At 37.9% G+C, this 26,823-nt stretch overlaps 1 protein-coding gene across 1 annotated transcript in view; it reads right to left on the reverse strand.

The window, feature by feature from the left end:
• Window positions 1–1,563: 1,563 nt before the first annotated feature.
• Window positions 1,564–26,823, reverse strand: part of GUCA1C (guanylate cyclase activator 1C) — a 29,942-nt gene continuing 4,682 nt past the window's right edge. Inside the window, exons 2-4 of the mRNA XM_009993364.1 lie at window positions 7,622–7,771; window positions 4,816–4,903; window positions 1,564–1,694 (exon numbers count right to left, since the gene is read on the reverse strand). Of these exons, the coding sequence (XP_009991666.1) occupies window positions 1,564–1,694; window positions 4,816–4,903; window positions 7,622–7,771 (369 nt within the window). The remainder of the gene's footprint in view (window positions 1,695–4,815; window positions 4,904–7,621; window positions 7,772–26,823) is intronic.

A 26,823-nucleotide genomic window follows, 5' to 3' on the forward strand; every position in this document is an offset into this window, starting at 1 on the left:
TTGGAAAGGATATAAAATATTCAAATGTCAGAACTGTAATGTCAGAACTGTTTATAATGTCAAGCGATGCATGTTGCATACTCTTTGTGTATTCCATTGATCAACCCAAAACCTGGGATAATATTTGCAGATGATATAGCACATTTCTTGTGCAAATGGACATGGATTTGAAATGAATTTGGAACAAACATATTTTCATATTGAAGTCTTAATAATTGTTGATGCTTCTAACAGTAACATATATTAGTGTGATGCCTGCAGGGCACTGCCAGCCAAGGAGAACTTACGGTATAATGTAGTAATTTGCTAAAACTTTTTGCAGACTTGAGAGAGAATCCATCCCAAAAGAACCAGAGAGAACTATAATTTTCCCTTTCCAGACAGTTCATGCAGTTCCATTTCAGCTCATAGAATTAATCTTGTTATTTATAAAGCAAGGTTGAGTTGTTCTTAGCCTAGTTTCCTAAGAAAATGAGGCATATATGATCATGCCATCAGCGAATGCCTTCCCTGCACTCCTAACAGATACAACATTCAGCAACAATTGGAATCCATTTTGAGAGACAGTAGAATCCTCAAGGAGATTAAATTATTGAAAGCTTTTGACCAGGTATCTGGGCAGAGCAAAGACACCTAAATTTGTACTCCCTGTCAGGGAAAGACAAGAAGAATTCAGGTGTTGAACAGTCTGTTTGGAAGAAGCCAGCAGTCCCATCAGCAAGGAAAAGTAACAGTACCTCTTTCTGTCTCATGCAACTGTGGCAAAAAGCCCAGTGAACAAGTTTTCTGGAGGACAAACAAGTCAGAGAACATTAATCTGAGAAAACAGAGTGCTTATGAAATTATTTGGTTTTAGCTATTCTTTGAACTTCTAATTTTACTCCACAAAGATAACAAAATTTCAGTCCAGTGCTTCTATAAAAAGTGAATTTGAAAGAACAGTAGCTGAACCCTGCCAAAACCATCAAAACATCACATTATTTTGATTTACAGATGTGATAAAACCAAGAGTAGCCTCTTAAGGAGGATGCATGTCTCAGTAATATTAAGTTGACTGAGGTCTTTCCCAGAGAACCTACTCCAATTTTGAGTAGCCATTAGAGGAAATGGCTAATGCAAACCAGCCTTCATTTTTAGTTGATCTGGATGGAGTCCTATGTAGAAGTTTATGTCCACACTTAAGATAGTAGGTTAAAAAGTCTGTACTTACAAGAAGAAATGTATTAACTTTGTGTCTTCTAGAAAGGTTGCATTTTGCAATATTTTCATTGTTTTATTGATTTCTCTGAACAGTGTTCATAGAGACGAAATAAATTATTTGTACTGCATCAAATAGCTTTTCTGTTATATGTGGGTAAAGGTTTGTGTTCTGTGGCTGTCACAGTCATTAGCAAGGGAAAGAATACAGAAAAGGAGAAATATGGAGTCAAGAGATACAATTGGTACTCTTGAAGCAGGTTGCTCAGTGTTGCCTGAGCAAGCGTTGATGACATCAAGCTCTCAATGTATTCAATATTATCTTCCTTGAAATGATGACAGATGCCACATCCATCACTGTATCTTTCAAACGCTGTGTCTCCTGCCATTCTGTATGACTTTGAGTACGTTGGAAAGGTCAAAACTTTTTGTAATCAAATCCATTAGGTAGTCATCACTTTCCACACCATTCATAAATTCTTCTAAAGTCAGTTCCCCTGAAAAGAAAACAGATACTTCTTAGGAATTGAGGAACTTGGTAATCACTCTCAGCCCAACAAATGCCATTCATGCCAGACTGAATCCCTCAGGAAGGTTCCTCATGCTCTGCTGATGGGCAAGTGTATGCAAAATATTTTCTAATGTTTTCCCTCTTTGTATCAGATCCTAGAACTCAGACTTGCTTTTTTTTTCTGTTAAAAGAGATGAGATACACCTTTCACAGAAGTCTAAGGCAACTCTGAGTGCTCTATGGTGACAGAAATGTGTAAAAAAGGGTGCTCATGAAATGTATCACAGCTGAATTTAGATGTCAGGACTAATTCACACTGAGCTGAGTTGAAATTATTTTATAGCTGATTTTAACAGAGATTAGGGTGTGATTTGCTGAGGATTTCCAGGCATACTCCCTGTGTTGACAACTAGGATCTTTTAGAGCCATGATAAGATGTAGTAAAAAAATAGTTTAAGTGGTTTGATTCTTCCATAAATTCTTTCATAAATTCTTCCAAGCAGCTGAAATAGTAATCTAGAGAATGATATTTTTGGGCTTACATGAAAGTCAGGTAATACCTTGAAAGTTATGAGACAACTTTAAAATCTATTTATTGAGGAGCAAGAATATAATTTATCATTCTTCCTCTTTTCCTGCTTTCTTCCCTGTCAGCAAAGGCAAAGGCCAGTCCTAGCTGTGTGTATTCTCATATGTTACACAGGAGTGTATGCAATTCTCTGATTGGAAGTTATTCCAGTTATACCATTTTTCTCTGAAAGGAAAAACGGAGCTTGGTTTAATAGGAAGAGCTTGATTCTTTCCTCTGAGAATGGCTTAAAGTTTCTTGTTAAAATCACAACAATGAATGATTTCTCACTGAAATAAGAAATGACAAGAGGCCAGGCAACGAGGAAGATAGTTAGATGACTTAGAGCCCGAGGGTACAGGGGAACAGCAATTCAAGTTGCGTGCAGTTTTGATGAATGCTTAGCTAAATGACTTTTGGCTGTTTTTGGATTCAAGTACTCCCTGGAGGCTTCTTTATGGTTTTTTGGTTGTTTTGTTTTGTTGTTTTTTTTTTGTTCATGGCAACCTTAAAAACTTCATCTGATATGAAAAAGGAAAATGATCAGCATTTGAAAAATGCAAACTCCACTTTGTACCAATGGGCAGTAAAGGCTGCTTCCTCTTTAGTCTTATGGGTTCTCACTGCACTGGTGAACAGGGTCATATAAACAGTATTCAATTGGAAAGATGTCATTTGACAGAAGTCCTGTCTTTTAGGCTTCAGTGAGAAGCATAAGACCCTCTCCAGGGGCTGGTGTGCAGTGTCCTGAGAATGTTTCTGCCTCCTCTTTCACCCCCTTTGCCTTTATAAAATAATCTATGGAGCAGAGACAGAACAATCTGACTCTGTACGCTGGTCTGTCTCCTCCTGCTTTGCCATTCATCCCCTCACTTCCTCCAATCTCTCCTCCTATCCCTGGCACTCCTCTTACTTCCCATCTCCTTCCCTCTTTATTGCCTTTGACTGAAGTCTTTGATTGGATGGCATTCCTAAAAACATTCCTGGACGTCAGATGGACATGTTGCATCATTCTCTTGCTTATGCAGGTCAAATGGTTGTGAATTCCCTCCTCTTGATCCACGCCAGTGCTTTTCAAAGTACCAATATCAGGGTGCAAGCATACAAACCCCACCCTAGTTAGCAGTGAGATGTGGTTACACTGGCATGGCCAGACCCATTTTTACTGTGACAAGTCTCAGATTTTCATTAGATCAGATTTGAGCTAATGTAAATAAATTGCAAAGCCATCAGATTTGTTTTAAGAATTTCGCCTTACGACCATGGTATTATTTCTTGTCTTTTAATGTGAGGAAGAGCATTGCAACTTGTCTATCTGTCTAATTAGAAGGTACAAGGAAATAGGATAGTTTAAGCTACACTTGGTAAAATTTGTCCCATTCCTCAGGTGGAGCTAGTCCTGCTGCTTTGAAGCTATTTAAAAAATAACTATGGAAAGCAGTTTGAAATGGGAGTTTTATGAAGATAATTCGGAATAATTGATGTTCTGGCATGTCATTGCTAAAGTATAAGAAACATAAGCTTTTTTTTTCAGCTGATGGTCTAGTTGAGATACAATTATTACTTGCAGTAATATGGTTTATGGTCAATATGGTCAAATCAGGGGCTAAAGAACAAATAATAATAGAGTTTGGGTTAGATTTTAGAATATTACTATATGTTATTTGCAGTCCTTTGGTAATTTGCCTCCACCCAAAAGATGGGCCAAGCAGGCAGGCAAACAATCCTCTATGAGTTATTCATATGTATGACAAGATTGTTGCTTATACTCTGATTACATATCACAAATAGCTTTAAAAAAAAAATTAAATAATTATACTTGATTGCACAAATAAGACCAGAAAAAGCAACCAAAAAATGCTTAAGATTCCTGGCTGGGATCTGATTTTGCTCTGCAAATATTCCTAATTTGTAAGTGATTGTAGTAATTGATGTACAATGTAATTGTGAGTAGAAGGAAGAAGTATGAGAGAAAACATTCACATGTGACAAGTTCCCTGTTAGGAGCAACTCTTAAGCAGTGAATTAAAGTTTTGTTTTCCAAATTCAAGTCCAGTTGGCTTAATCTAGCTAGCTTGAGAGAAAACAGCAGCAGGTTTCTTAGCATGTGTTAAATACCAGCCTTCTAAGGGACACCCAATATGCTGTTCGATCTTTAGAACGTTAGATCGTTTGCAACTATGCATCTTAATTGTTTCTCTTAAGCGTTTTAGATAAACTAAGCCAACACAAATATATTAACACCCCCCCCATCAAGCTTTTATTTTGCGGTGCAACCAGAGCACTTGCATTTTGGATAAACAGAGCAAGACCTCCATGTTTTAGCCCCTACTGCATGTAATTCCTATGTCAGCTTAATAGAGTCAGTTGATTTACACTTCACCGTAAAGCTGAAGTGATGTGGGGAAAAGAGCAGATTCAGGCTTTTAATTAATCTAAAACACTCAGGTCTTCAGTAGCGTGGTCAGCTCTCATCTTGATCCCACAGTGTCTTATGGAGGAAACTCCTGGCCAATGCCAAGAAAACCTAGATTCTTACCGTCATTGTTCACATCTATCTTCTGAAATATGATGTTTGCGAACTCTTCAGCAGACATACTGGTGTAGCCATTTATAGCCTGGATAGCCTGAAGGCAGAAATGCAGAAAGCTCTTTCAGACTTTTTTTCCATTAAGTTGTGAAAACAATACACTGGCAACTGCAGCAGTTGCAGTGCAGCTCTGTAGTTCACAAGCCCTTTCAAAAATTTCTAAATAAATACCTACTTCAAGTAAATCTTTAGTAATGAGGATCGGAAATGTAATTAACCTAACATGGCCTGAAGATTACAGACTAATTTACATATCTCGGAAGGTCTTCTGAAACCTTGTGGCATCTCTGCTCTGCAATACACTTCAGATTCCACATCAGCATTTTTATATGGCCCTGGAGAGTTCTCTTCTCTTTTGAGAGTGCCCTATGGCCTGTGTAATTTAAATTTAGTATTGTTTTTCACAGCTGAAAGCACATGAGGAGAAATCCTGAGTCATTTTCCTATTAAGATGTGTTTCATTTAGTAATCTCGAATTAAGTCAGACCAGCATTTGGCAGAATTTACTTGTCCTCCAAAGAAATTAAGCAAAACAGAAATCTCTCTTCTACTTTCTCTGTGATAAAGGGACCCAAATATCTGGCATAAAGGTATAAATGAATATTTTTGCAAAATTTTATCCCATTCACTGAGGCAGTAATTTTTGTGTTATGGCGATCATTCAGATTAATAAATTAGGAGCCTGTATATTAATAGCCAGTGGTCTAGAAGTAACAAACATATGCTTACAGAGTTGGATTCAAACTCAATCTCCCAATTAGTGACTAGGAAGATACGTGTATATATATTTGTAAACACATATGCTTGTATGTTCTATAATGGACATAGTATAGAGTTTGTTTTTCTGTACCTGAATTATCTTGAGATGAACTGTGTTGTGTGATGTAATTCATTGTATGTGCCAGCTGTTTCTTAGAGTATTCCTGATATTATCTTAGAACTCATTGTATTTAAATAAAATGTAAGTTAACCCTATTCAGCACCGATGTGGAATTCTTGACCACTTAATTTTACTTTGTACAAAGGAGTTCAAAAAGGCAGCAAGAATTTTACAAAAGTAGGTGCATAAACTTGTTTGTATTACTAATTCAAACTTAGATGCTTTTGGTGTCTTATATGTCTGACCCTGATGCAGTCTTCAGAAGGTTGTACCACTACCACAGTTAAATTTGTTGTAGTGCTAAGAGTAAAGTAGTGGTTCCTGAATTACTTAAATCACTGACTACCACAGAATCACCTTAAATAATAAAATAAAATATATGGAGTGTTAGGCATTGAGAGGGAACATGGCTGTCTGGAAGGAATTTTGATAGTTGATAATTGATACTTGATAGTTGATAATGGCCTGCCTGTCCAAAGTTTGTGTAGCTTTAGGGACAGATGAAGTTTTATTAGAACTTCTGTGATTTAAATGTCTCAGATATGACTTTTGTTTTGTTTTGTTTTGTTTACTGATGCTTAGTATAAGCAGGGTCCCTAATGGCAGTGAGCCTGTATTTTTATTTTTGTTTAGAGCCCATTGATTTTGATCTAGCCTAGGTCAAATAACTTAGGCAGGTTTAAGTTAAAGTTATTATACTCTGAATAAGAAGAAAGCAAACAGACATTAAAACTGGTTTTAAAACCAGGTAAGCTGAAAAAGAAATCTTCACATTAAAAGGATTTTAAGTTGTTTGTTTTTTTTAAAAAAATAAAGTTCAAGTCAAAACACAGTCACCTCATTGCCTCTGGGTGAAAAATTATGGAGAATATCTGCAAAAGAAAGATGTCTTCAGTCTTAAACAAGGAGATATCTGTGGGATGCAGCCTCTCCCACCTTTAAAAGGTGATACATCAACTTTATTTGTCTGACCCTGTGGCTCCATCTGGCTCCAGTTCCTTTTAATTTGGGCAGCAGCTCTTCAAAGTCTCTAAGAGTGTCTAGCCAGGCACCAGCAGTAATACAAAATCAAGAAAAAATATGTTTCTTGTTTATTATGACATTAAAACCCTATTTAGATTTTATGTTCCCTGCAGCAAAACCTTGATGTGTAACAAGTCCTGTACATTTAGGGAGCAGTATAAGTCATTCATTTTTGCAAGGAGCTCTATAATACCTTTTGGATGAAAGCAGCTACTGAAGTGCAAAATATTATTTCACTAGAGCAAGATGAAAAATGCAGAAGTCATTTTAAAGGAAGAATTGCACTGCTTTTGTTTTATGGGTTTGAAACGGACCCATTTTCTGGAAAATTTTCTACAATATTTGTATCCAAATGTCACTGCATGATTTAATGGTAACATTAAATTTGCTCTATTTAATTTTAAAGTAGAGATGATGGCACTCATATTAAACAAATCTAGAAGCATTTTAAAAAATTAAAATATTGCAATATTTTGATGACATCTATATTGTTCAGTTTGAGAATCCAGTTTTCTGTAATAGACTGGCACAGACACTTTTAGCCCAGCTCATTTATTCATTATGCTCCTTCAGTTCTAACCTGCTTTATAGTATATTTTATCACAATAATGTCTCTACTGTTTCTACAGTTTTCATTATATTTGTAGAAAAATGATTTAAAGTAAAATACTACTTTACATCCACTACCAAGAAAATAATGGCAGGAGTGTTGCTAGCCAGAACAATTCTGGGTTTACAACTGTAAAACATTACGTAAAGTACAGACAATCCATTTGCAACACACGATAAACCACTGTTTCAGGGGCAATGCACTATGTAAAATGCTATTTCTATTGGTCATAACTTGCTTACCGAGAATATGCTTAACAATTCTTGTTTGTCAATACATCCGTTTCCATCAGCATCGTAGAGCTTAAAATACCATTTCAATTTTTGGTCAATTTTCCCTCGTATAACCAGGTTTATTGCAGCTATGAACTCTAAGAAGTCTATAAATCCATCCTAAGAGAGAGAGAGAAAGAGGAAAGAAACAACGACCTTTTAAACAACATTTGTTTTCTGTTTATTCTGGCAATTTCACAGAAATGGGTCATCAAATTCCCTATAATGCACACAGATTTATAAAGCTCATTAACACATAAATCACCTGTCATTTTTAAAAAAGGATGCACTCAGGTGGAAGCACACTGTAGGAAGGGATGTTAGCACAGTCAGTTTTGTTCTCCCCTGAAAGCTGGGGGCAGTAGGGATGGGGGGCAAATCTGTTCTGAGCGATTGTTACTGACATTTTTTGAGAAGATGAGAAGCAGTTTTATGGTAGACTTCCACATGTGAAAAAGGGAAGTCTGGGAGATCTGATTTGGTGCTAATGAGATGTCTGCAGTGGTGTTGCTTATATGCTTATGGGTACTGCAGAACTATGGATGACTTCCATTGCAGCAGTGCTGCTCCAGGTGTTATTCGTCTGATAGAACATGGTAGTAAGTGTTGTACATGGTAACCAATAACCTGGCATGAACCCCAGGTACTGTGGTTTATCCATATAAGCATCAGGTCTCTGACTAACACATTATAAAGTCTTCAAGTCATAAACTAGTTTCTAAATAGTGAGGATTGTGAGGATATGCATAGGGAAGGAGCATTTCAGATTGATTTAATTCTGTATTTTCTGCTTCCTTCTCTGAAGCTACTGATGGAAACCTGTCAAGGACAGGACCCCATAATCAGGTGGTCTAACCCACTGTGACAGTTCCTCTTTCTGTAAAACTGGTGAGGTTGGAAGAAACAGTTGTTGAATTTAGAGTGCTTGCTACACCTGTTTTTCATGTGCATATAAAAAGAATTAACAGCTGGTAAATTTAATCTTGTAATTTTTACGTTGCTCAGAATCCAATTGCTTGGAAAACCTTGGAAAGACTGTCATCAGTTTCAAATGGCCTGTGACTGAAAAGGCTGGATGAGTGTCTAGTAGGTTTAGCATGTTACTTGTTTTTATTGTCCTGTATCGACACAAGTCTTGTCCATTGAGGGTTTGCAATCAGCTGGCATTAATCTGTCCTTGAGAGTGTACTGGCCTAAAGGAAAAGAAGTCCTGCAAAGGTGCTGGTGTTCTGGTAGTGCTTGTTTTGATTTCTGGGCAAGGCAGTTTGGCAGAGTGGTACCTAAGAGGTAAAGCCAATGTTTCACACACGATTAGATTCACACGCTGGATTAGATGTACATACAGAAATGGTGCGTACATAACTTTTGCAGACTGACCTGTACTGCACAGCTGCTCTGTGCAGGTTCTGATGGGGTCGCTGGATTTACTGTAATTGCAATCACAGCAAACCCAGCAATGGCAAAGAGACATTTAACCACTGTTTGGGATTAAATGAAATTTGGCAGTAACTGTATGTCATTTTCAAACAAGATTAGGCTCAGTATTAAAAGCAAATACTTTACCAAAGATGACACATAACATACCAGAAACTTTATGCTTCGTTTTGGCACACCAGCTTGAATTTCAATTTTGCAACTCTAATTTCCAGATGCATCTCATCAAGTATTTTACTGGAGGGCAAGGTTTATTTTGCTGATTAGGTTTCCATCATCTGATTTGATAGATCTATTAAGAACATAGTTAGATGCACTTCGTATTGCATTTTTATTGCATTTCCTACTACTTATTTGAACTACAGATTAATTTTAGGCTTGTTGGATGTCCGTGATCAGAGTAATTTTCTTCCTTCTCCCTTACATTTCACTTTGGAATTTGGAAAATAGTATTTTGTTTACTTTCTTCCTTCATCTTGGTCTTACTGTTGTTGCTCTGACAAAATACTAGAAGTTTGGACAACATAATAATCAGCTTAAGGTGTTTGGGTATGTAATTCTGATCATTTTGCCTGTCCCAAGCAGGAGGGGACTAAAGGTCAAAGTAAAACATGTCTCACCTCCAAAATGTTTCCAGGAAAGCCCCAGCCATGTTCTCAAGACATGCAAAGACCATCACTGACGTACATTGAGGTGCTGGAGCATGTCCAAGGGAGAGATACCAAGCTGGTGAAAGGTCTAGAGAATAAGTCATACGAGGAGCTGAGGGAACTGGGGTTGTTTAGTTTGGAGGAGATTGAGGGGAGACCTCATTGCTCTCTGCAACTACATGAAAGGAGGTTGTAGGGAGGTGAGAGTTGGCTCCTTATCTCAAGTGAATAATGACAGGACTAGAGGAAATGGCCTGAAGCTGTGCCGGGGGAGGTTTAGATTGGATATTAGGAAGAATTTCAATAATGAAATAGTGGTCAGGCACTGGAACAGCCTGCCCAGAGAGGTGGTTGAGTCACCATCCTTGGAGGTATTCAAGAAGCATGTAGGTGTGGCACTTCAGGGCATGCTCTAGTGGCTGAGGTTATAGGGGGTTTTTGTGGGTGTTTTTTTGGTGGGGTGTGTGTGGTTGTTTGTTTGTTTGGTTTTGTTTTGGGTTTTTTTGTTGTGATCTCAGAGGTCCTTTCTAACAAGGATGATTCTATGATTCTGTGATATTAACTTCAGTGCACCAGTAAAATAAATGCTGAGAAGGAAGACGTTTGTCTACAAGATATGGAAAGAGAAGCACTGCACAAATACTTGATTAGAAATGTACTATTTTTCCTTTCTACACCAAAGATCTTACATTCTAAGTAGAAAATAAAATATTTACGTGATTCTGAGGTAATCTTGTTACACATATATAGAGCCTTCTCAAATGAAGAGAAATACTATGGTTTTTACAGTAGCATCCAAGAGCCTCGGAGTAGTACATTAAATAATAATAATAAAAAAAGGTAACAGTAACCTATGGAGAGCATCCAGTGGTTCTGTGCGTACAACAAATAATGTGTTATGATGTTATTAAAAGAATAACACTGTGCTGATTTACCCACCTACTGCTCTATAACCATTCATGACACAAGTATCTAGATAAGGTCCTTACATGTCTCTGGGTTCTGTAAAATTTCACTCTGTGCAGCACACCCAGTAAAGTATCTGTTGCTTGTTAGAAAGTCAGTAATTCACAAGCAAATGGCTGTCGTAAAAATAAAAATAAAAAAATAAAAAACAAAAAAATATGTACAGACACCAAATAACATATTAAGTAGAGCTGCCTTCCTCAGCTGCAGCTGTGGGATACTCTGGGCACCTGGAAGGGGGGTGAAGTCCTGCTCTCTTTGTTGTCTGTACCTACAGAGCAAGCTGGGGTGAGCTCTGGGTGTGATGCAAGACAGAGGGGCAGGAAACTCTGGGGCCAGAGAGACACCAAAAAAATGGGTGCAAAACTTCTTTTACATGCCCCAAAGTCTTCTGGACTTTCTGCTTAGCATAGTAGGCTTAATAAATGTATATACAGTTTTGTTTTTTTGTGACCAGATTAACTAGAAGCTTACCCACATGAAGAGATGAGGGTATATTTACCAGACTGTTACACAAAGTTCTGCTCTGACCAGACAAAGAGGACCTGTGAGATCTGGGGAATTAGACAACAGCAGGACCTTTGTGTTAGAGGAGTTGGAAATGCAGAGCCAGCTTCGTGTTCTGGCTCTCAGGGTTGTAGGGTACCATGGTAAAACCTGGTGAAATCCAAAATATTAAGAAGACAATTTTCATAGAATCACAGAATCATAGAACTATTCAGGTTGGAAAACGTTGGTGATCCCTTGGGATCACTGAGTCCAACCATCATCCCTACTCTACAAAGTTCTCCCCTAAACCATATCTACCAACACCACATCCAAGAATAAACAACTACGCCACCCCCCTCCGCCCCAGCTCCCTGCCATCACTCACAATTTTCATTCATGATTACCAGAGGAGCAGGAAAACAGAGACCAGAGCATTGGGCAGATTCCTCTGCTCAGGCTGTAGCACAGCAGTGCCCAGGAGGGCTGTACTGAAGAAAAGCATGTGCTGAATGACCTAGCCCTCTGCCATCATCTCCTTAATAATTAGATTCAGCTTTCTGCACCCCTAGTTTTGAACCTCTGACTGTGCTTTTAGGAGCATCTTTCCCAATTTACAGCAGTAGGCTGTAGCAGCAAGAGAGAAAAAAACAAAACAAAACCAACAAAAACCACAGCCATGAATGAATAATGCATTTTTTTTTTCTTGGCAAATCTCTTGCTGACAAGTCAAAGAAATATTTCTTGATTGATAAATCCAAGAATGTAGCAGAACAAATCTCCAGGAAAAGCACTTTGAAGACATAAGTGTCTTATAGTGGCAAAGGTGCTCTATTTGGCAGATTATCTTGGGTGCTCCTAGGTAGTGTTTTTAGGAATTAAAATCTCAAGGGATGGTACACAAGAAAGCTCCCAAAAGTTAAGCACGTATACTATCATTCCTTAAACCACTTGGTACGATCAGATAAAGGACCCGAGGACTCTCTACCTTCTTCATGTAGTAGGCCTTTTTTATTTCTGTAAAAAATGTAAAATTACAGTTTAACTGTTATATTGTCATTACATGAGTTAGTGGCCAAGTTAGTTAAAACAGATCATCCAATTTCTGATGCGTTTTTTTCTGCAGTTATTACTTCCCAAGTGTGGTTCACCAACATCATTGTCACCAACACAATTCTCACAAAAAAAATAAATAAATGTGAATAATGATTGCATAGTTTCAGATGATTCAAAGCAACACTTAAAAGGGAAAAATAAGAAAATAGAGACCTGGAGTCACCTCTAACTGCTCTATGCATAATTAATAAGGAAAAAAATAGAAAAAAAGACAGTTGCACTTAAAAAAACCCTTAAAATTTATTTAAATAAAAGAAGCAGATTGCTGAACTGTTTCTCATGAAAATTACTTTCCCATTTATCTACATTATAGTTTAACAAGTAATATTTAAAAGTAATTATGATTAATTGTACAAAGTTAATCTTCATTGCCTATTCATCTAACATGACAAAATTACAGTGTTAGCTGGTAATGGCAGCAATATGCTCCAAGTGCTTTTCAAGCTCAGTGGAAGCTGCAGAGTACATGTTAATTTGTTTACACTTAAATGAAATTTTCAAAGAAGCCCTACATATGTTGTTAGAAAAGTGAAATAAAAACCCCTACTGAATTCTTGCAATGTTGACACAGACCTCACTTTAATATCCCATCTGAAGAATTAGCCTTCTACACTTGATGGTGCTGTGCTATTACAGGGGAGCTACCTTTTTGAGATCATAAAATGTACCATCAAATCCTACAGTCAAGGATTCAACTGTACTGACATTAAGCAAATTATTTTAGTGAAAATGTTAACCTAGGCTTTTAGCTGGTAATGACACATAATTATAGCATAAGCTAGTACTGTCACAGTAGTAAGTCCTGTGCCAAACCACTAGAAAACAAAATTAAGATTGTGAAATTGCAGTAATAATTGTGGGAAGTGCTTGTGAAGTAATAGATTCCTTTTTTGGAATCAATATATAAAATTGGATGTAAAAAAATTCTGGAGATAGTTAAAAAGCAGAACAAAAAAAATATTTAAGACAGTCTATAAATAAATAGTGTTTCATGGAACCAGGTAAAATATTCATTGAACATGGTTTCTGTTCTATGGGTACAGTACCTTTCAAAGGCACTTAAGCATGTTGACAAGAATGATATAACTACACTGCCTTTAACACAGCAAAGTATACTTTAACCTCCTCCTTTACAATAATTGGGCTAGTTGTTGGATTGTGTCTGAAACAAATGGGAAAAGGATTTGTACATATACACATCAACTCCAAAAAAGCCAGAGTATTTTAGGAAGAAAGAACTGTAGATTTTCATTACTTCCAACAGAAGAATTCTATCTGGCTGAGAGTTATCTTGATTCTTATTTTCTTCTAGCCCTTAGTTTAGAAGTTTATTGGGTTTTTTTTTGACACACAGGCTTTTATTGGTAGTTCTAGAATGTGATGGGTATGACTGTCATAAAAAGAAAGTTTTCTGAGTATATCTTCTTGTGGAGGCAGATTAGAGGCATTTGTGAGGGTGAAAACCAGGAAAAGCAAAAGTTAGACTTCTCTGGGCATAGTGGTAGTGCTATCCACATGTGTGGGGCCAGCACAAGAGCCACAGAAAAGGAATGACATAAGATGTAGCATGCCTTGCAAACCACAATCGCTCTTTGCCTCACAGTGTAGTGTGTAAGGCAAATGATGCTGCTGCAGCCTTACTGCCTTGGTTAAGATGGCTGGTTAGAGTCAACTAAAAGTACTTGTTCAGAGAACCATTTCAGCCGGAGACATCCCTAAAGTTATATGTGTAGCTGGACTTATGTTTGCACAACTATGTGAAGACTTAGGATACAGAAGAGGAATGTTGTTCAGGAAAGTTAGGGAAAATGTTTCTATAATTCTAATCCTCTCTCACACTATTAACTATTTGACTTAGTTATCTTGTGTTAAGTTTGGTAAAAGATGTAACAGTCTAGGCAGTTCCTTAGGCATCTTGATCATTTACATCACAGCAGCTGTTTCTGGTCCTGAGAACACACCAGAGCAAGGAAATCTCAGAAAGGAAGCCCAAATGAACATAAAATTTTCCAGCAAAGGACAGTTAGCAAAGATGCCCTGAGCCTACCTGTCCAACAAGAGGTGGAGACACTTAATATTTAGGTTCCAGGTAGTGTTTGCAGTATTTCTCATACCAGTAATTTTATTTTATCTTTTAAGACCTCTTCATGCCTTCAATAAGAACATGGAAGGCAGATACCACATAGTGCTAGGTAACTGTTGCATAGCTGGGACGTGTCAATCCTTAACAAAATGATTCTTCAGTAGAATCTCTAGCAACTAAGTGCCTCATATCAATGAAAATAATATTCCTCTGTCTTTCATAATTCTTAAGAAAGGATGAATGAATTACATTAATCATCAAAACATGTCAAAAATATTACATCTTTCTGTCAACATTTGTATACTTTTCTTGGCATATTAGATGCAATCACTGCTTTCATAGAGAATTTAGTGGGCAAATGATACGCATTTCCTTCTACTACAATACCTGAGAAGATATACTCCTATTCATGTCCCTAAAACCAGAGAAGACAACATCTATTTATAGCCAGAGCACAGGATGAGATAGTGAAAAGTCTACCTGAAAATTGAAACTGTAAAGACGCAGCAGGACAGTGGGAAAGGAGTTGGGGTGAGGAAAAAAAGAAATGTTGGTGTGCCTCCCAACATTTGTCAGCCCTGTGCAAAGTAGAAAGAGTGAGGGAAAACTCATTCTTCAGGGGAGGAAAAAAAAAAAAAGAAGAGAGAGAGAAAAAGAAATTGACTTTACATTGCTATGCTGTAATTTTGACAATTAGCAAAGTTTTATTGAAGTAACACATTTTTACATTTCTTATTATCTATTCTACATCAAACATTCTGTTTTAACTTTCTTCTATAGATTTTAAAATGGATTCCTTTTAAAAATCTTTTTTATAGTTCTAATATCCATAATGATGCCAGATGAACTCTAGTTTATCACAGAACTGCTTTAAATTTTAAATGCAAAAGTACAAACTAGAAAGATTATTAAAGATTGACATCAGTTACTGGTTCCTTATCTAAAGATTTCTTGACCTCTTGGATGTGGAGTGTCCATTTTTCTGCATCTACCAACTTTATCTCTGCATAAGAAATGTAGCAGAAAATACTGTTCTCTGTTGAGGACTATCCAATGCTTTATAAATGTTAGCAGAAAATTCTCAAACTTGCATAATTTTCCTCCTGTGCCAGATACCTATTAATCTTCTTTACTCTTCACAGTATATCCTACTTTTCAAAATCCAATTTCCTTACAAAGCAACAAATGCTTATTCCTGTAGCTAATTTCAATTAATGCCAAATTAAACAGTAAGAGAACTACAATAGCAGGATCCCATTTTCAGTACATTGCTTCACAAGTTGAATGGCTATGCAAATATTGTCCTTTGCAGGTCGTAACAACCCAATCAATCAGTTCTTACAGTGTTCAGTTTTTATGTTTAGTGGTGGCAAAATCTATCTGCAAGCCAGTGGAAGTGGATGACAACAATCTGGTTTTCTGATTTAAAGAAAGAAGATATTTTAGAATAAGCGTTAAATAGTAGCAGTGCTGACTATAGAATGTTTCCTTCATTCTGTTTAAGAGCAACTAACACTTCCAATATATTGTGGATACACCCGACATTATTTTCTTTTATCTGTTCTCTCCTTTAACATTGATGTAACCTCATTTTGTAGGATATAATCTCTCTGAGTTATGCTACATGTTCTCATAAACAAATATACATCAGTATACTTGGTGACTACTGAAGTATTTTAGATAAACATAACTGTTTTCTCTCTAAAAATCATCAGTAGGCTGCATGAACTAGGGCTGCATGACAGTTATGCATGGACTGAGATGCAGAGAGAATAAAATAAAGCAGGAGGAAACCAGCTTACTTGTATGTGGTTGCAGCTTTTTCATTTTTGTATTACAAGCAGCTTAAGGGTGAAGAACACTGAGCTATTTTTTTCCTAAAATGACCTAATAAAGAAAATATTTCAAAAAGTGAACTCTGTTGCACCTGTATTTTAATAAAAATATTATTTTTGAAAGTTTTCATTGGAAAGCTGTATATATAATGGCTTGTATACCTAGAACTGTTGTAATATGTTGAGGCAGAGGCATGAAAACCTGTGGAAGTCTATGCTCTGCCATGTATAAACATGTGTCTACTGACAAGTTGTTTAAAATGGAAATCCTAAGTATGAGAAGGGTATCTGTAACAGACTTCACCTGGAAGCAGCAGGGCTAACAAGATTAGATGCAATTCACAATTGTAATCACTGCCCCCCACCCCCAAGTGCCATTGGCATCTTATGAGGTTAGTAAGCCACACTTTACCTCCTAGAGGTTATAAACTGGGCATACTTGAAACACAGAGGAGAAAGTCTATGTACTTTTTAAGAGTGTCTTACCATCTTACTCTATGATAGAATACCTCCAAGCACGGAAGATACCAACTTAACTCAAGGAGCATTAGGCTGCTATAATTGGAACTTCAGAATAATCTCTGGCCTAACACTTTAGCACAGGTAAATCTGAGCAGATTCCTATTTTTGAGAAAACAGAAGCCTATATGAGAAAAATATTTTATGCTGAGAATAGAAGACCTTATTAAATTACTCAAGTTTTCCAGAACGAGTTTCTTTAGATTTAGATCAACTGTAAACTAGTCCCCAAATTATGTGCTTTTTTTATGTGCAAGCTTCAGCAACAGAAGCAATAGCAATTGTAAACCATAAAACTCTACTATTAAACAGTGGTATTTTCCAGCCACAAGAAGTTAGATGAGGAAAAAAAATCAAGTCATATATATATAAAAATCAGCTGGGGGGAGTATGTCTAGTGCTGTCTAGCTAAACAGCACTTCTATAGAAGTGTAATATTAAGGAAATAATTTCTATGAAGAAGTTTTGTATAATTCACCACTCACTTGGGTAATGGCCCTTTTATTAGAAAGCAACAACCAGACAAAAATACAGTAGCAAAATAGAAGAAATTTTGAGCTACAAATCTGACAAGCTGCTAAAGTGCTGAAGGAAACCAAATGTAAGCAAAAACTCGAATGACCCATTTTTTTTCTGAATTTGTGCATGCAACCATTTACATCCATTAACTTCTGTAAGTTGGAGCTGAAAGATTATCATATGTTTAATATTGTGCAGTGCCCAAATTTTCTGTAATGTCATGGAAGGATAATGACCCCTTATTTATACAATCATAACTGCCATTTGTGAGCCTACAGTGTGATATTCCCAGTCAGCCATCCATTGATTGCTTCACACATCTATACTTAATTAAAAAGCACTTTTCAGGATCAAAGCTTATATTTCTGGTAAAAACCCTGGGGAGAAGAAAAAGCTGTAGAAAGTGTATAGGACAAAGTGTATGAAATGAGGAGATCCACTTATTTTACTTCATCAATAACAATGTTCCTTTCTTCTGCCCTAAGAGGCTGTTGTGACTTTATTGACAGTTTAACCACATAAAAAGCATCATAGCCGTGTACTTGAAAACTATTTGATTGATGCTTGTGATTTCTAAAAGTATACCTTAAAGATAGTGGTAATTATTCTAGGGAATAAAGAAAATAAAATGTAATTTAACTTATGAAACCAGAGTACTATTAACAATGCTAGAAAAAGAAACAAAGGCTGTGTGGTAACAGAAATGCTATCATTATACTGAATAGATTACAATAAATCAAATCTGTCATGCTCTGTAAAATGTTGTTATAGGCTCAGAATATAAATCTTACATCTTAAATTGTTCCTTTCCATATTTATTCCAAATAAAAATCTCTGCTAGTCTCAAATATGCCAGATTTAGTTTTGCTTAGCTGATATCCTTCTTTAGCAAGGCTGATCCTCTTGATTCCTAACATACCTTTACAGCTGCTTACAGGCTAGCGATCCGCGTAGGTTTCTGAGCTTTGCTGCACTCTAACTTGACTCCCAGGTACTGTATTGCTTTAATACCCATTTCCCTACTTCATTTTTCTGGCCTTTTCCCCCCTCCCATTTTTCTTTCCACTTGGAAGCTAATCTACAGGTTGGGATCTCCTTGCGTAACCGCACCTCAGCTCCAAATAAAACAGAGATCTGAATTTTTCAACAAACCTAGCTTGAAACACCTGGGATGTTTGTGGGGGCTGGAAGAAGTGTTTGTGCCTCCAACAGGTGTCCAAAGATCACAGTCTCTCAATGGCCATGTGTGTGTGATAGTTTGGAAAAGTCCTTAGCTGTGAAGGCTAGCAAATGCATAGATTTGCTGTACTTGAGTGGCCTAGTCCTTATTTGGCAGATGATGATGTGCTGGTGCTGGACACACATGGTCTTCTCTGGTGGAGGGACTGCTGTTCCAACCTGCGCAGTTTGCTGTAATCAAGTAGGCCACCCCTTGTTGGTCTGGTATCTATGACCCCAAGCATTATCAAAATATAGACATGGAAGAAGACAGCAGAGGGAAGTGCTTTGCCTTGCATTGACTATACAGCCATACCCTGCTGTCCCCCAAGGATATGTTCCTGGAAGGTGTGATACTTAGCAATATGATGATGAAACAGTTTTACCTGAGACTGAATTCTTGATAATTACCCTGGTTTTCCATCCTTTAGCTTTGACTGATTTTGGTTCACCTGAAGAAAGTGAGGATGAAGACAATGATAAGGTAAAGTTCAGAAAGATGCGGCAAGAAAGTTCATGGTAAAAGAGGGAGTACAATCACACAGATGAAGCAGTTGAGATCTTTCAGGATGGTGAACCTGAAAGCCATAGAGAAAAGACAGCACATTCTTCAGCTGACACTCCTGGCCTTCTGTCAGGCTCCTCCTGCCACTCTGTCCTCCACAAAATGCATACTGTCGCTCTCAGTTTAAAACACATATATATGAAGTTCCCCCAGGAACCTGTCCTCTACTTCTTATGGTAAAAGTTGCTTTGCTATCTGACAACTTGACTGCTTCCTACGAGAATGATGACAGCCTGCAGGGCAGGGTGCCACAACTCTGAAACACTAGATAGAGAAGCAATAATTAGCAGAGAGTTCTCATTTTAAGTCTGTTTGGCCACTGCTACAGCAACTAAAGGCAAGCAAATACTTTTCTTCCTGAAACCTGCTTTTATTCCACTCTCTTCACTTTCACATTAATTCAGAATTTGTAGGTCTAACAAGTCTGAAGGTTTCACAATTTCACAGTTCTGTAAAGCTTGTACTGACAGGGAGCACCCTGGAATGCTCCAGCATTACAATGCATGCAGGGCTCAAGGTGGCCAGCTTCAGGAACTTATGAGCATAAGGCAGCACTCAAGACAGGCCTGGAAAATAGCCCACACTTGTCTGCCAGTCTGCATAGACAAATTTTGAGCAATAAATGCCAATCTCAAACTAGGATGCTAGAGATGCAGGAACAAGACACTCCTACTCACTTAACCTTCATAATCACATGGTGGAGTTATAAAGATCAATCCTGTAAGAAGTGCTAAGTGCCTCATGAAAAACATCACCCTCCCTCCAGCCTGACTTAAGCCAGAGAGTAATCAGTATCTTATAGAATCAGGTCAAGTTTTTGAGAAGGACCGTAATCTCAACAGGCTATGCTACAGCTCTCTCCACAAGAACACTATTAACTTTAATATCAGTTTAATATCAAATGCAGCATATGAGTAAGAAAAGCTTGAATGCTCTGCAAATGCCCATGACCTTTTGAATGTTAAACAGAAAGATGCAGATATTGCCATCTGTTTAGCCAAAGCTGGTTCAGTAGGCAAATAATATAGAGCAAACTCTGTAGTTGGTGTGTTGTCTTTCCCCCAGAGACCACCTCTGAGCCCTAGAACTGCTCTGTGATTACAGTGACTGAGGGAGAGCAGGGACACATCTCTTGTAGCCATTTCATCTGCAGGTGAGTGCCAGCTGGGGCAGTGGGGTTGAGGGAAAAGGAAGTGAGAACTAGGGAGGTGAAAGGAAATAAGCAGATAAATAGGTATGCACAGTCTGATAAAAAATCCTGTATTTTCTTTTTCAGCCATCATGCCTTCCTGTTAAAGCAATTGGTCATTATGTCAAACACCAGGGAAAGTGCACCAGGCACGAGACTTAGGTGGACTGCAACCTTTACATTGTATGATCAGGTAAGAACTGTCCAGCAGTAGTTCAACCAGTGCTAGGCAGCCTTCCACTTGCATCACTTCCACTTGGACACTAACAGCTCACTTGGATCTCTTTACATGACCTTACATAAGCTCTGTTCACAGGATCCCACTTATGCACAGGCAACTGGGGAGTTGCACACATACACTGACCCTCTCCTCTCCTTCCTGTCTTCTCCTCAAAAACACACTACTGCTACTTGCTTCCAAAGAGCAAGTCTTGTGGAAGTGTACCCATGGTGACTGAGGTGAATTAGAGACACTGATGAACAGACTTAGAGATGGGGCCTTAGAAAATAGATTTTTGTCAGATTCTGGAAAAAAATCCCCAAAACTTACAAGAGACTGTGTCCTGGTTTGAGCCAGGATGAAGCAAATTTTCCATTTACTGATTTTTATTATTTTTTTTTCCCTTCAGTAAGCTTTCTTTTAACTAGTAGCAGAGTGTTCCAGCTAGGAATGATAGCAATTGAATGTTTTTGTAACTGCTGGGTCTTCAAGGTTGCACCTTAACTCTGCTGGCTCAATCACTACGGGGAGATCTGTGACCCCCCCGTAGGAGGCTGAGTTAGACAGACAGCAAAATTGGCCAAAGATATTCCATTCCATATATCTGTGTAAGCTCAGAGGAAGGTCAGAGATCACAGAAGACAACTCCCTTCCTGCTTCTTCTCCCCTTCTCTTCCGTCCATGGCCAGTGTCCAGGGAGGACTCTGTCCATCCATCACCGTCGACCCCCAGGCTGGAGCTCTCCTGACCCTCATCACTTTGTGCTTTCTCCAGCAGCTCCAGGATTTCTTGGGACTGGTCACAGCTCAGGAGATGCTGTGGGAGCTACTGGGGGTGGGGGGAGGCAAGGTGCTTTTGCCTAGAAATGTTGGACAAGATGATCCTCGGGGTGTCATCCAACCTGGAATTCTGCAATTCTATGATTTAATTGAATACCTGTTTTCAGTGTCCCTTTAGTTTAACCAACAATAACTAAAAAACCTGTAAAAGACAGCAAAAATGGGTGGGGTAAAAATGCTCTGATTTAAACCTCAGTCTTACAGCATTTCTCACTCATAGTGGGGGACTGGAATAGCATATAATAGTTGGTGTTACACATGACAAAAAAATGAGGGTGAGTTTATGGAGCACACAAAGGCTAAAATTTGCAACCTGCTGCATAGTTTGACAGCACTTAAACTCACAAACAAAACATGTTGAGATAGTAGAAATTCTACAGAAATCACCTGTTCCTGAAGACAACAGTAATGAAACATTTCTACATTTTAACCAAAAATATAAAAAATCATAACAATCTGGAGCTGAACTGATGAAACTAATATAGCAAAGTTATTTCAAAGAACACTGAAACAATGAGCACAGAGACTAGTTTGTATATGGGAAGCCCAGTGAAGCAATTCCAAATGAGTAACCTGTAGCAAACTGAGTTGATGCTAAAAGGTGAAGATAAAATTACAGTATCTATTGAGATCTACAATAGAGATATCAAAAATCTATCTGGTGTTTGTACAATATTCTGGGAATTCAGAAAAAGATGCAAACCGGAAACAGTGGGACTATGAACTTGCACTGAAAATGACAGTCCTGTAATAAAAGGAGTTGCTGGTTCAAGGCCAGACTGTTGCTAAACTACAAGAACATGGGCACATAGAAAATGCACTCTGTAGTTAAAGCAGAACTGTCTCTGTACGTGAACATGAAGAAAAAATCTGATTAATTAATCCTACATTGAAAATCTCATAAAATCTCATCAGTTTTGGAAGGGATGATGTAATCTAGATTTCTTTACAAGTGAAGAAGTAGTCTTTTGAAAGAGTTTGAAAATAGCAGTTGCTTTTTTTTTAATAATAAAAAATATTTACAGCACAGTGATCAGGAGCTACTTTGATATTAAAAATAGCAGAAAACTAAGATAATGAAGATGACATTCTCTCTCTCAAGTATTATGAAAGCAGTGGTAACCTGGCTGTAGGCAACTTTAACTAAAATCTCTGTGTTGTGAAACAAGAAGGTCACACATCTTTCCACTCTGATAGATTCAACTGAATGCTACCTGTTTGAAATGGAAGATAAAAAAAGACAACTGCTAGTGCATGAAGTGTCAAATGCCAAATTTTAAATGCATTCAAATAAAGAAAAACAACTTAAATATATATATATATATTTTAATCTTAAAGTTGTGTCATTTTCGCCAATTAAGTGTTTGTCTTTTCCTCTTGATTTTTTTTTTAACTCACCCTGGCTCACTCCAGCCCTGCTCCCTTTCTCTTTCCTCACCAATTTTACCTGCCTATTGCACTGAAAAATGCAGTTTTTCTCTCTCCTGCATGACTCAGCTTGTCCTTCTGGACCTTGCCCTGTCTCACTCCCATCCTCTTTCTTCTCTGCACCCTGCAGCTACCAGGTGCTGGGTCCTTCCGATGCTGAATGCATACAGAGATCTGCTGCTGCTCATTTCAGTTACAAAGGAGAGGTGCCTGGACAGGACCACAGAAAGCATCATTACAGGCATACCCATTTTCTAGCCTAGCCAGCCAACTTAAAAGCAGTTTCCTTCTCCCTATCCTGTCATCTCTCTCTATTAACTTCATTGCTAGTTCCCCACATGCACATACAGCCTCAGAGTCCATTTATGTGTCTTAAGTTAGATGCATCCTTCCTCCCAGCTCAAGCAGACCTGGGTGAAGTGTTTTCAGAGGGACTACCTAGGCTGCCCAAATGAAAGAGAGTCATCTGGACAAGATATAAAATCATAGAAAGGTGAGGTTATCTTCTTAAAAGAGAATAAACTGCCTATCTTGGTCAGAAAATTTACCCCATGAAGGCTTTAATTTTTTAAATTAAGTCCCAAACTGTGAGGTGCCAAGCATCACCATCTTCTCCCTATGGCCAATTCTACACTTTTTAAAACTATACAAATGAGTGTTTAGCTTCTAAATTCTGCTTTTCTCCTCCTAGGCATGTTACAAGGAGGAGGACCAAGCTAGCCTTTCCTCCTCCTGTATCTTCATCAGAATAGTAGCTTGCTTTTAAAGATTGTTTTCCTCACCTTCATAAACCAGAAAGCTTTTGTCCTGATGGGGAAAGTTTCTACTAGGACACAACCTCTGATCTTCCTGGCTGAAGGGAGAGCACTCATCAAATTCTTGCTAACTCAAGAGTGGGGATGAGGAAAAGAGATCTCATTGCTGCTTTCTATGGCATTTTAACCATGGCATACAAAATGTGTGTGGGAATATACATACAATCACTTTGTTATTCTTTCATTGAAAACACTGATCAAATACTGGCACAACTTTGTTAATTCATAATCTCATTCCTTGTGTGCCTGCTACTGTGTTTCTCCTTGGCTTTGTGTATGGATTTAAAACCAAAACAGAAAGCAGTGACCTTTAAAAAATACATCTATAGAAGCCTATTATGTCCAATTCCTTTTTGTACAACTGCTTCATTATTCCTGACATGGATATGATGAGCATAGCACAATGATACATATCCTAGTGATGATCATCCCTACTCTACAAAGTTCTCCCCTAAACCATCTCCACCAACACCACAGCCAAACAACCCTTAAACACATCCAAGGATGGTGACTCAACTACCTCCCTGGGCAGCCTATTCCAGTGTCTAACCACTCTTTCTGTGAAAAAAAAATTCCTAATGTCCAGTCTAAACCTACCCTGTTGCAGTTTGAAGCCAGTTCCTCTTGTTATTGTTGCAGTTGCTAAAAAGTGTGGCAATATTTTTGTCTAGTAATCCTTGTCCAAGTGCTTTGCTGGGCCTATGGGAGAGGCAACCCCTGCTGAGAGACACCCCAAGGGGCTGGAGCTCGTGGCTGCCACTGTGAGCCTCTTCGCCCTCTTATTACAGCTGAGCAAAAGACCACATTTATTCCCTTTTTTTGTTTGTTTGTTTGTTTTGTTTTGTTTTTTCTGAGCTCTCTTTGTGTTGGAAAACTAATCTCTTGCTAAGATTTTAACTACTTTTCAACACTTTTCCTCCAGACCTTGCATTTCAGTTTCACAAGGGTTTCAACTGATGCTCAAAGAAGGGATGGAACACTATGTCCTACTGCTTTTTGAACATTTATTTCCATCCCTTTGTACTTGTGCATTGTTTGTTAATATGATTTTCTGTTTGTTTTACATTTTGCTTATTTCTTCCCCTTTGTGGATAGTATCTACTTATTTCATTCCTGCCAATTCCTGATTATTTACTATAGTTTTTCTACTGCATTTCTTGCTTATTTCCATTTATCTTTTGGAAGATGGTCTTCTGATTTCTTATCTATGCAATATTTCAAGTCTACCTTGCTTCCCCAGCTCAGCTTTAAGACTTGCCTTTTTTAAGGGCTAGGTAGGAAAGTAAAACAGCTGTATGACTCTTACAAACTTTCCAAAAAAGAATAAAAATGGTGATAATAAAATTGAAAAAAATAAAGAAGATTCATTTTAACTGTCAAAAAATGCAGCTCAATGGATCTTTAAGAGATTTTGCATTTAAATGGTGGAGAAGATAATTTTTGAAAATGAGAGTGAAGACAGAACTACCCACACAACCTTCCAGCCATGAAAGCAGGGAACAGGAGGATTTTGAGACTGGTCCAGTCTCAACTACAAGGAATCAAACTTGTTTACTAGATTTTTTAAGAGCTCTTCTCTTACACAACCTAAATTACATCAAAAAGAGTCAAACAAATTCATATTTCTCAGATTAAGTAATGCTGCACAGATGCTGGAAATTAATGAGAAAAATACTGAAACAATTTCTTGTTACCTACTGCTTCTAATTTGATATCACTAGGCTAAAGTCCTGTACTGTTCATTGCTAACACATACATTTCATGACAGAATAGTCCAATAAAATTTCTTAGCCAATTCTTAGCAAAGATGTGAAATAATCTGCTCAATATTCTTGTTTGCCTATACTTGTTTACTTACTTTGTAGCATTTAAACCCTGGATTTTCTTAAACTCATGGAGAGCAATTTGCCCAGAACTGGCATTGATTAAGAAATTTCCAGTGCCACTGACTCTTTTCTACTGCAGGAAAATCATCAGCTGGTCCCCCAGCACCTACAGCACCACCTGCCCTTTCTCTCCATCCACACCACAATGTTTGCTCCTATGTTCCCTGGCTCACCTCCATCTAGAATTCTACCACAAGCCAGAAGCTGTAAAACTACCATAAACCTCTTAAAGATCCTAGCAGATCTGGATTAGGTAAAAATAGAAACTCCACAGGATATTCCTGAGGTCCTGAGGACCTGTCTGAATGCAAACAGGCTTGCACAGGTGGGTCCTTCTCTCTGGCTGGAGCTTTCTTGACAACTAAATCTGTTCCCAGGGCTCAACCTGTTTCTGCAGGGGCTCCCTTGAAGATGAAACATGAATTTTGTGCTCACTTTGTGTAATACCCTATGTCAGATTTGCAGTCTTGGTACTCTTGTGAAGCTTAAAAATGCTTTGCAGTAAACATGTGCTGGCTAAGAGGACACTGAATGCTTAGCAAACTGTGAAATACTGTAGCAGTGCTTTGTTTGGAGGACTTTGCATCCAGCCCTTTGGAAAACAGGTAAAATCATAAATCCTGCAAAATACTAATGATCAAAGAATATGCTGAGTTGGAGGGACCCATCAGGATCATCTAATCCAATTCCTATCCCTGTGTAGTGCACCCCAGGAATCACACCATGTGCCTGAGAGCATCATCCAAACACTTCCTGAACTCAGACAAGCTTGGTGCTATTTATGGTGACTTGGTTGTGTGCCAGGTGAAGGAAGATAATATGTAAACAGACCAGACAGCTTCCAACATCAGCATTGAAAATGAATGTACTGATAATCTCTCACAGGAAACATCAGGTGATTTAAATACAAAAACTAGTAAAATTCACACACTGGAACCTGAGGAGAAGATCTAGTGAGCTACTGAAATTCAGGAAAGGGACTTTTTAACTGAAGGCAGACTCTTCATGACTCTCAGATTTAAAGTACATACTTTGAATCTGACTCTCATCTAAAGCAAGCTTGTAATAGGTGTTTTTCATATAATCTTTAGGTAAAAAGAACTAGGAATATGTCCATATTTATGCAATTCTGAAACAGGAAGAGCATGGGGAGGCACTAAAAAGTAGTCATATGGCTTCATTTGCATAATCCACTTAACACACGTTCTGTTCACACAGTCTCCGTGATGGGTTTTCAGATAATACAGTGACAGAAATCTGAATATTTAAGGAATGACACGTTCAGTATCATAGAAACGGGAAGCTGATAGAGGCACCTTCAGCAAATTCACATTCAGGGAGAAGCTTGCAGCAGACTGAAGTCTGTTTTTGCATGGAATCTCAATTCCTAAATGCCAAATATAT

This window comes from Chaetura pelagica, unplaced genomic scaffold, assembly GCF_000747805.2.
Source record: "Chaetura pelagica isolate M959 unplaced genomic scaffold, ChaPel_1.0 scaffold101, whole genome shotgun sequence".
NCBI lineage: Eukaryota > Metazoa > Chordata > Aves > Apodiformes > Apodidae > Chaetura > Chaetura pelagica.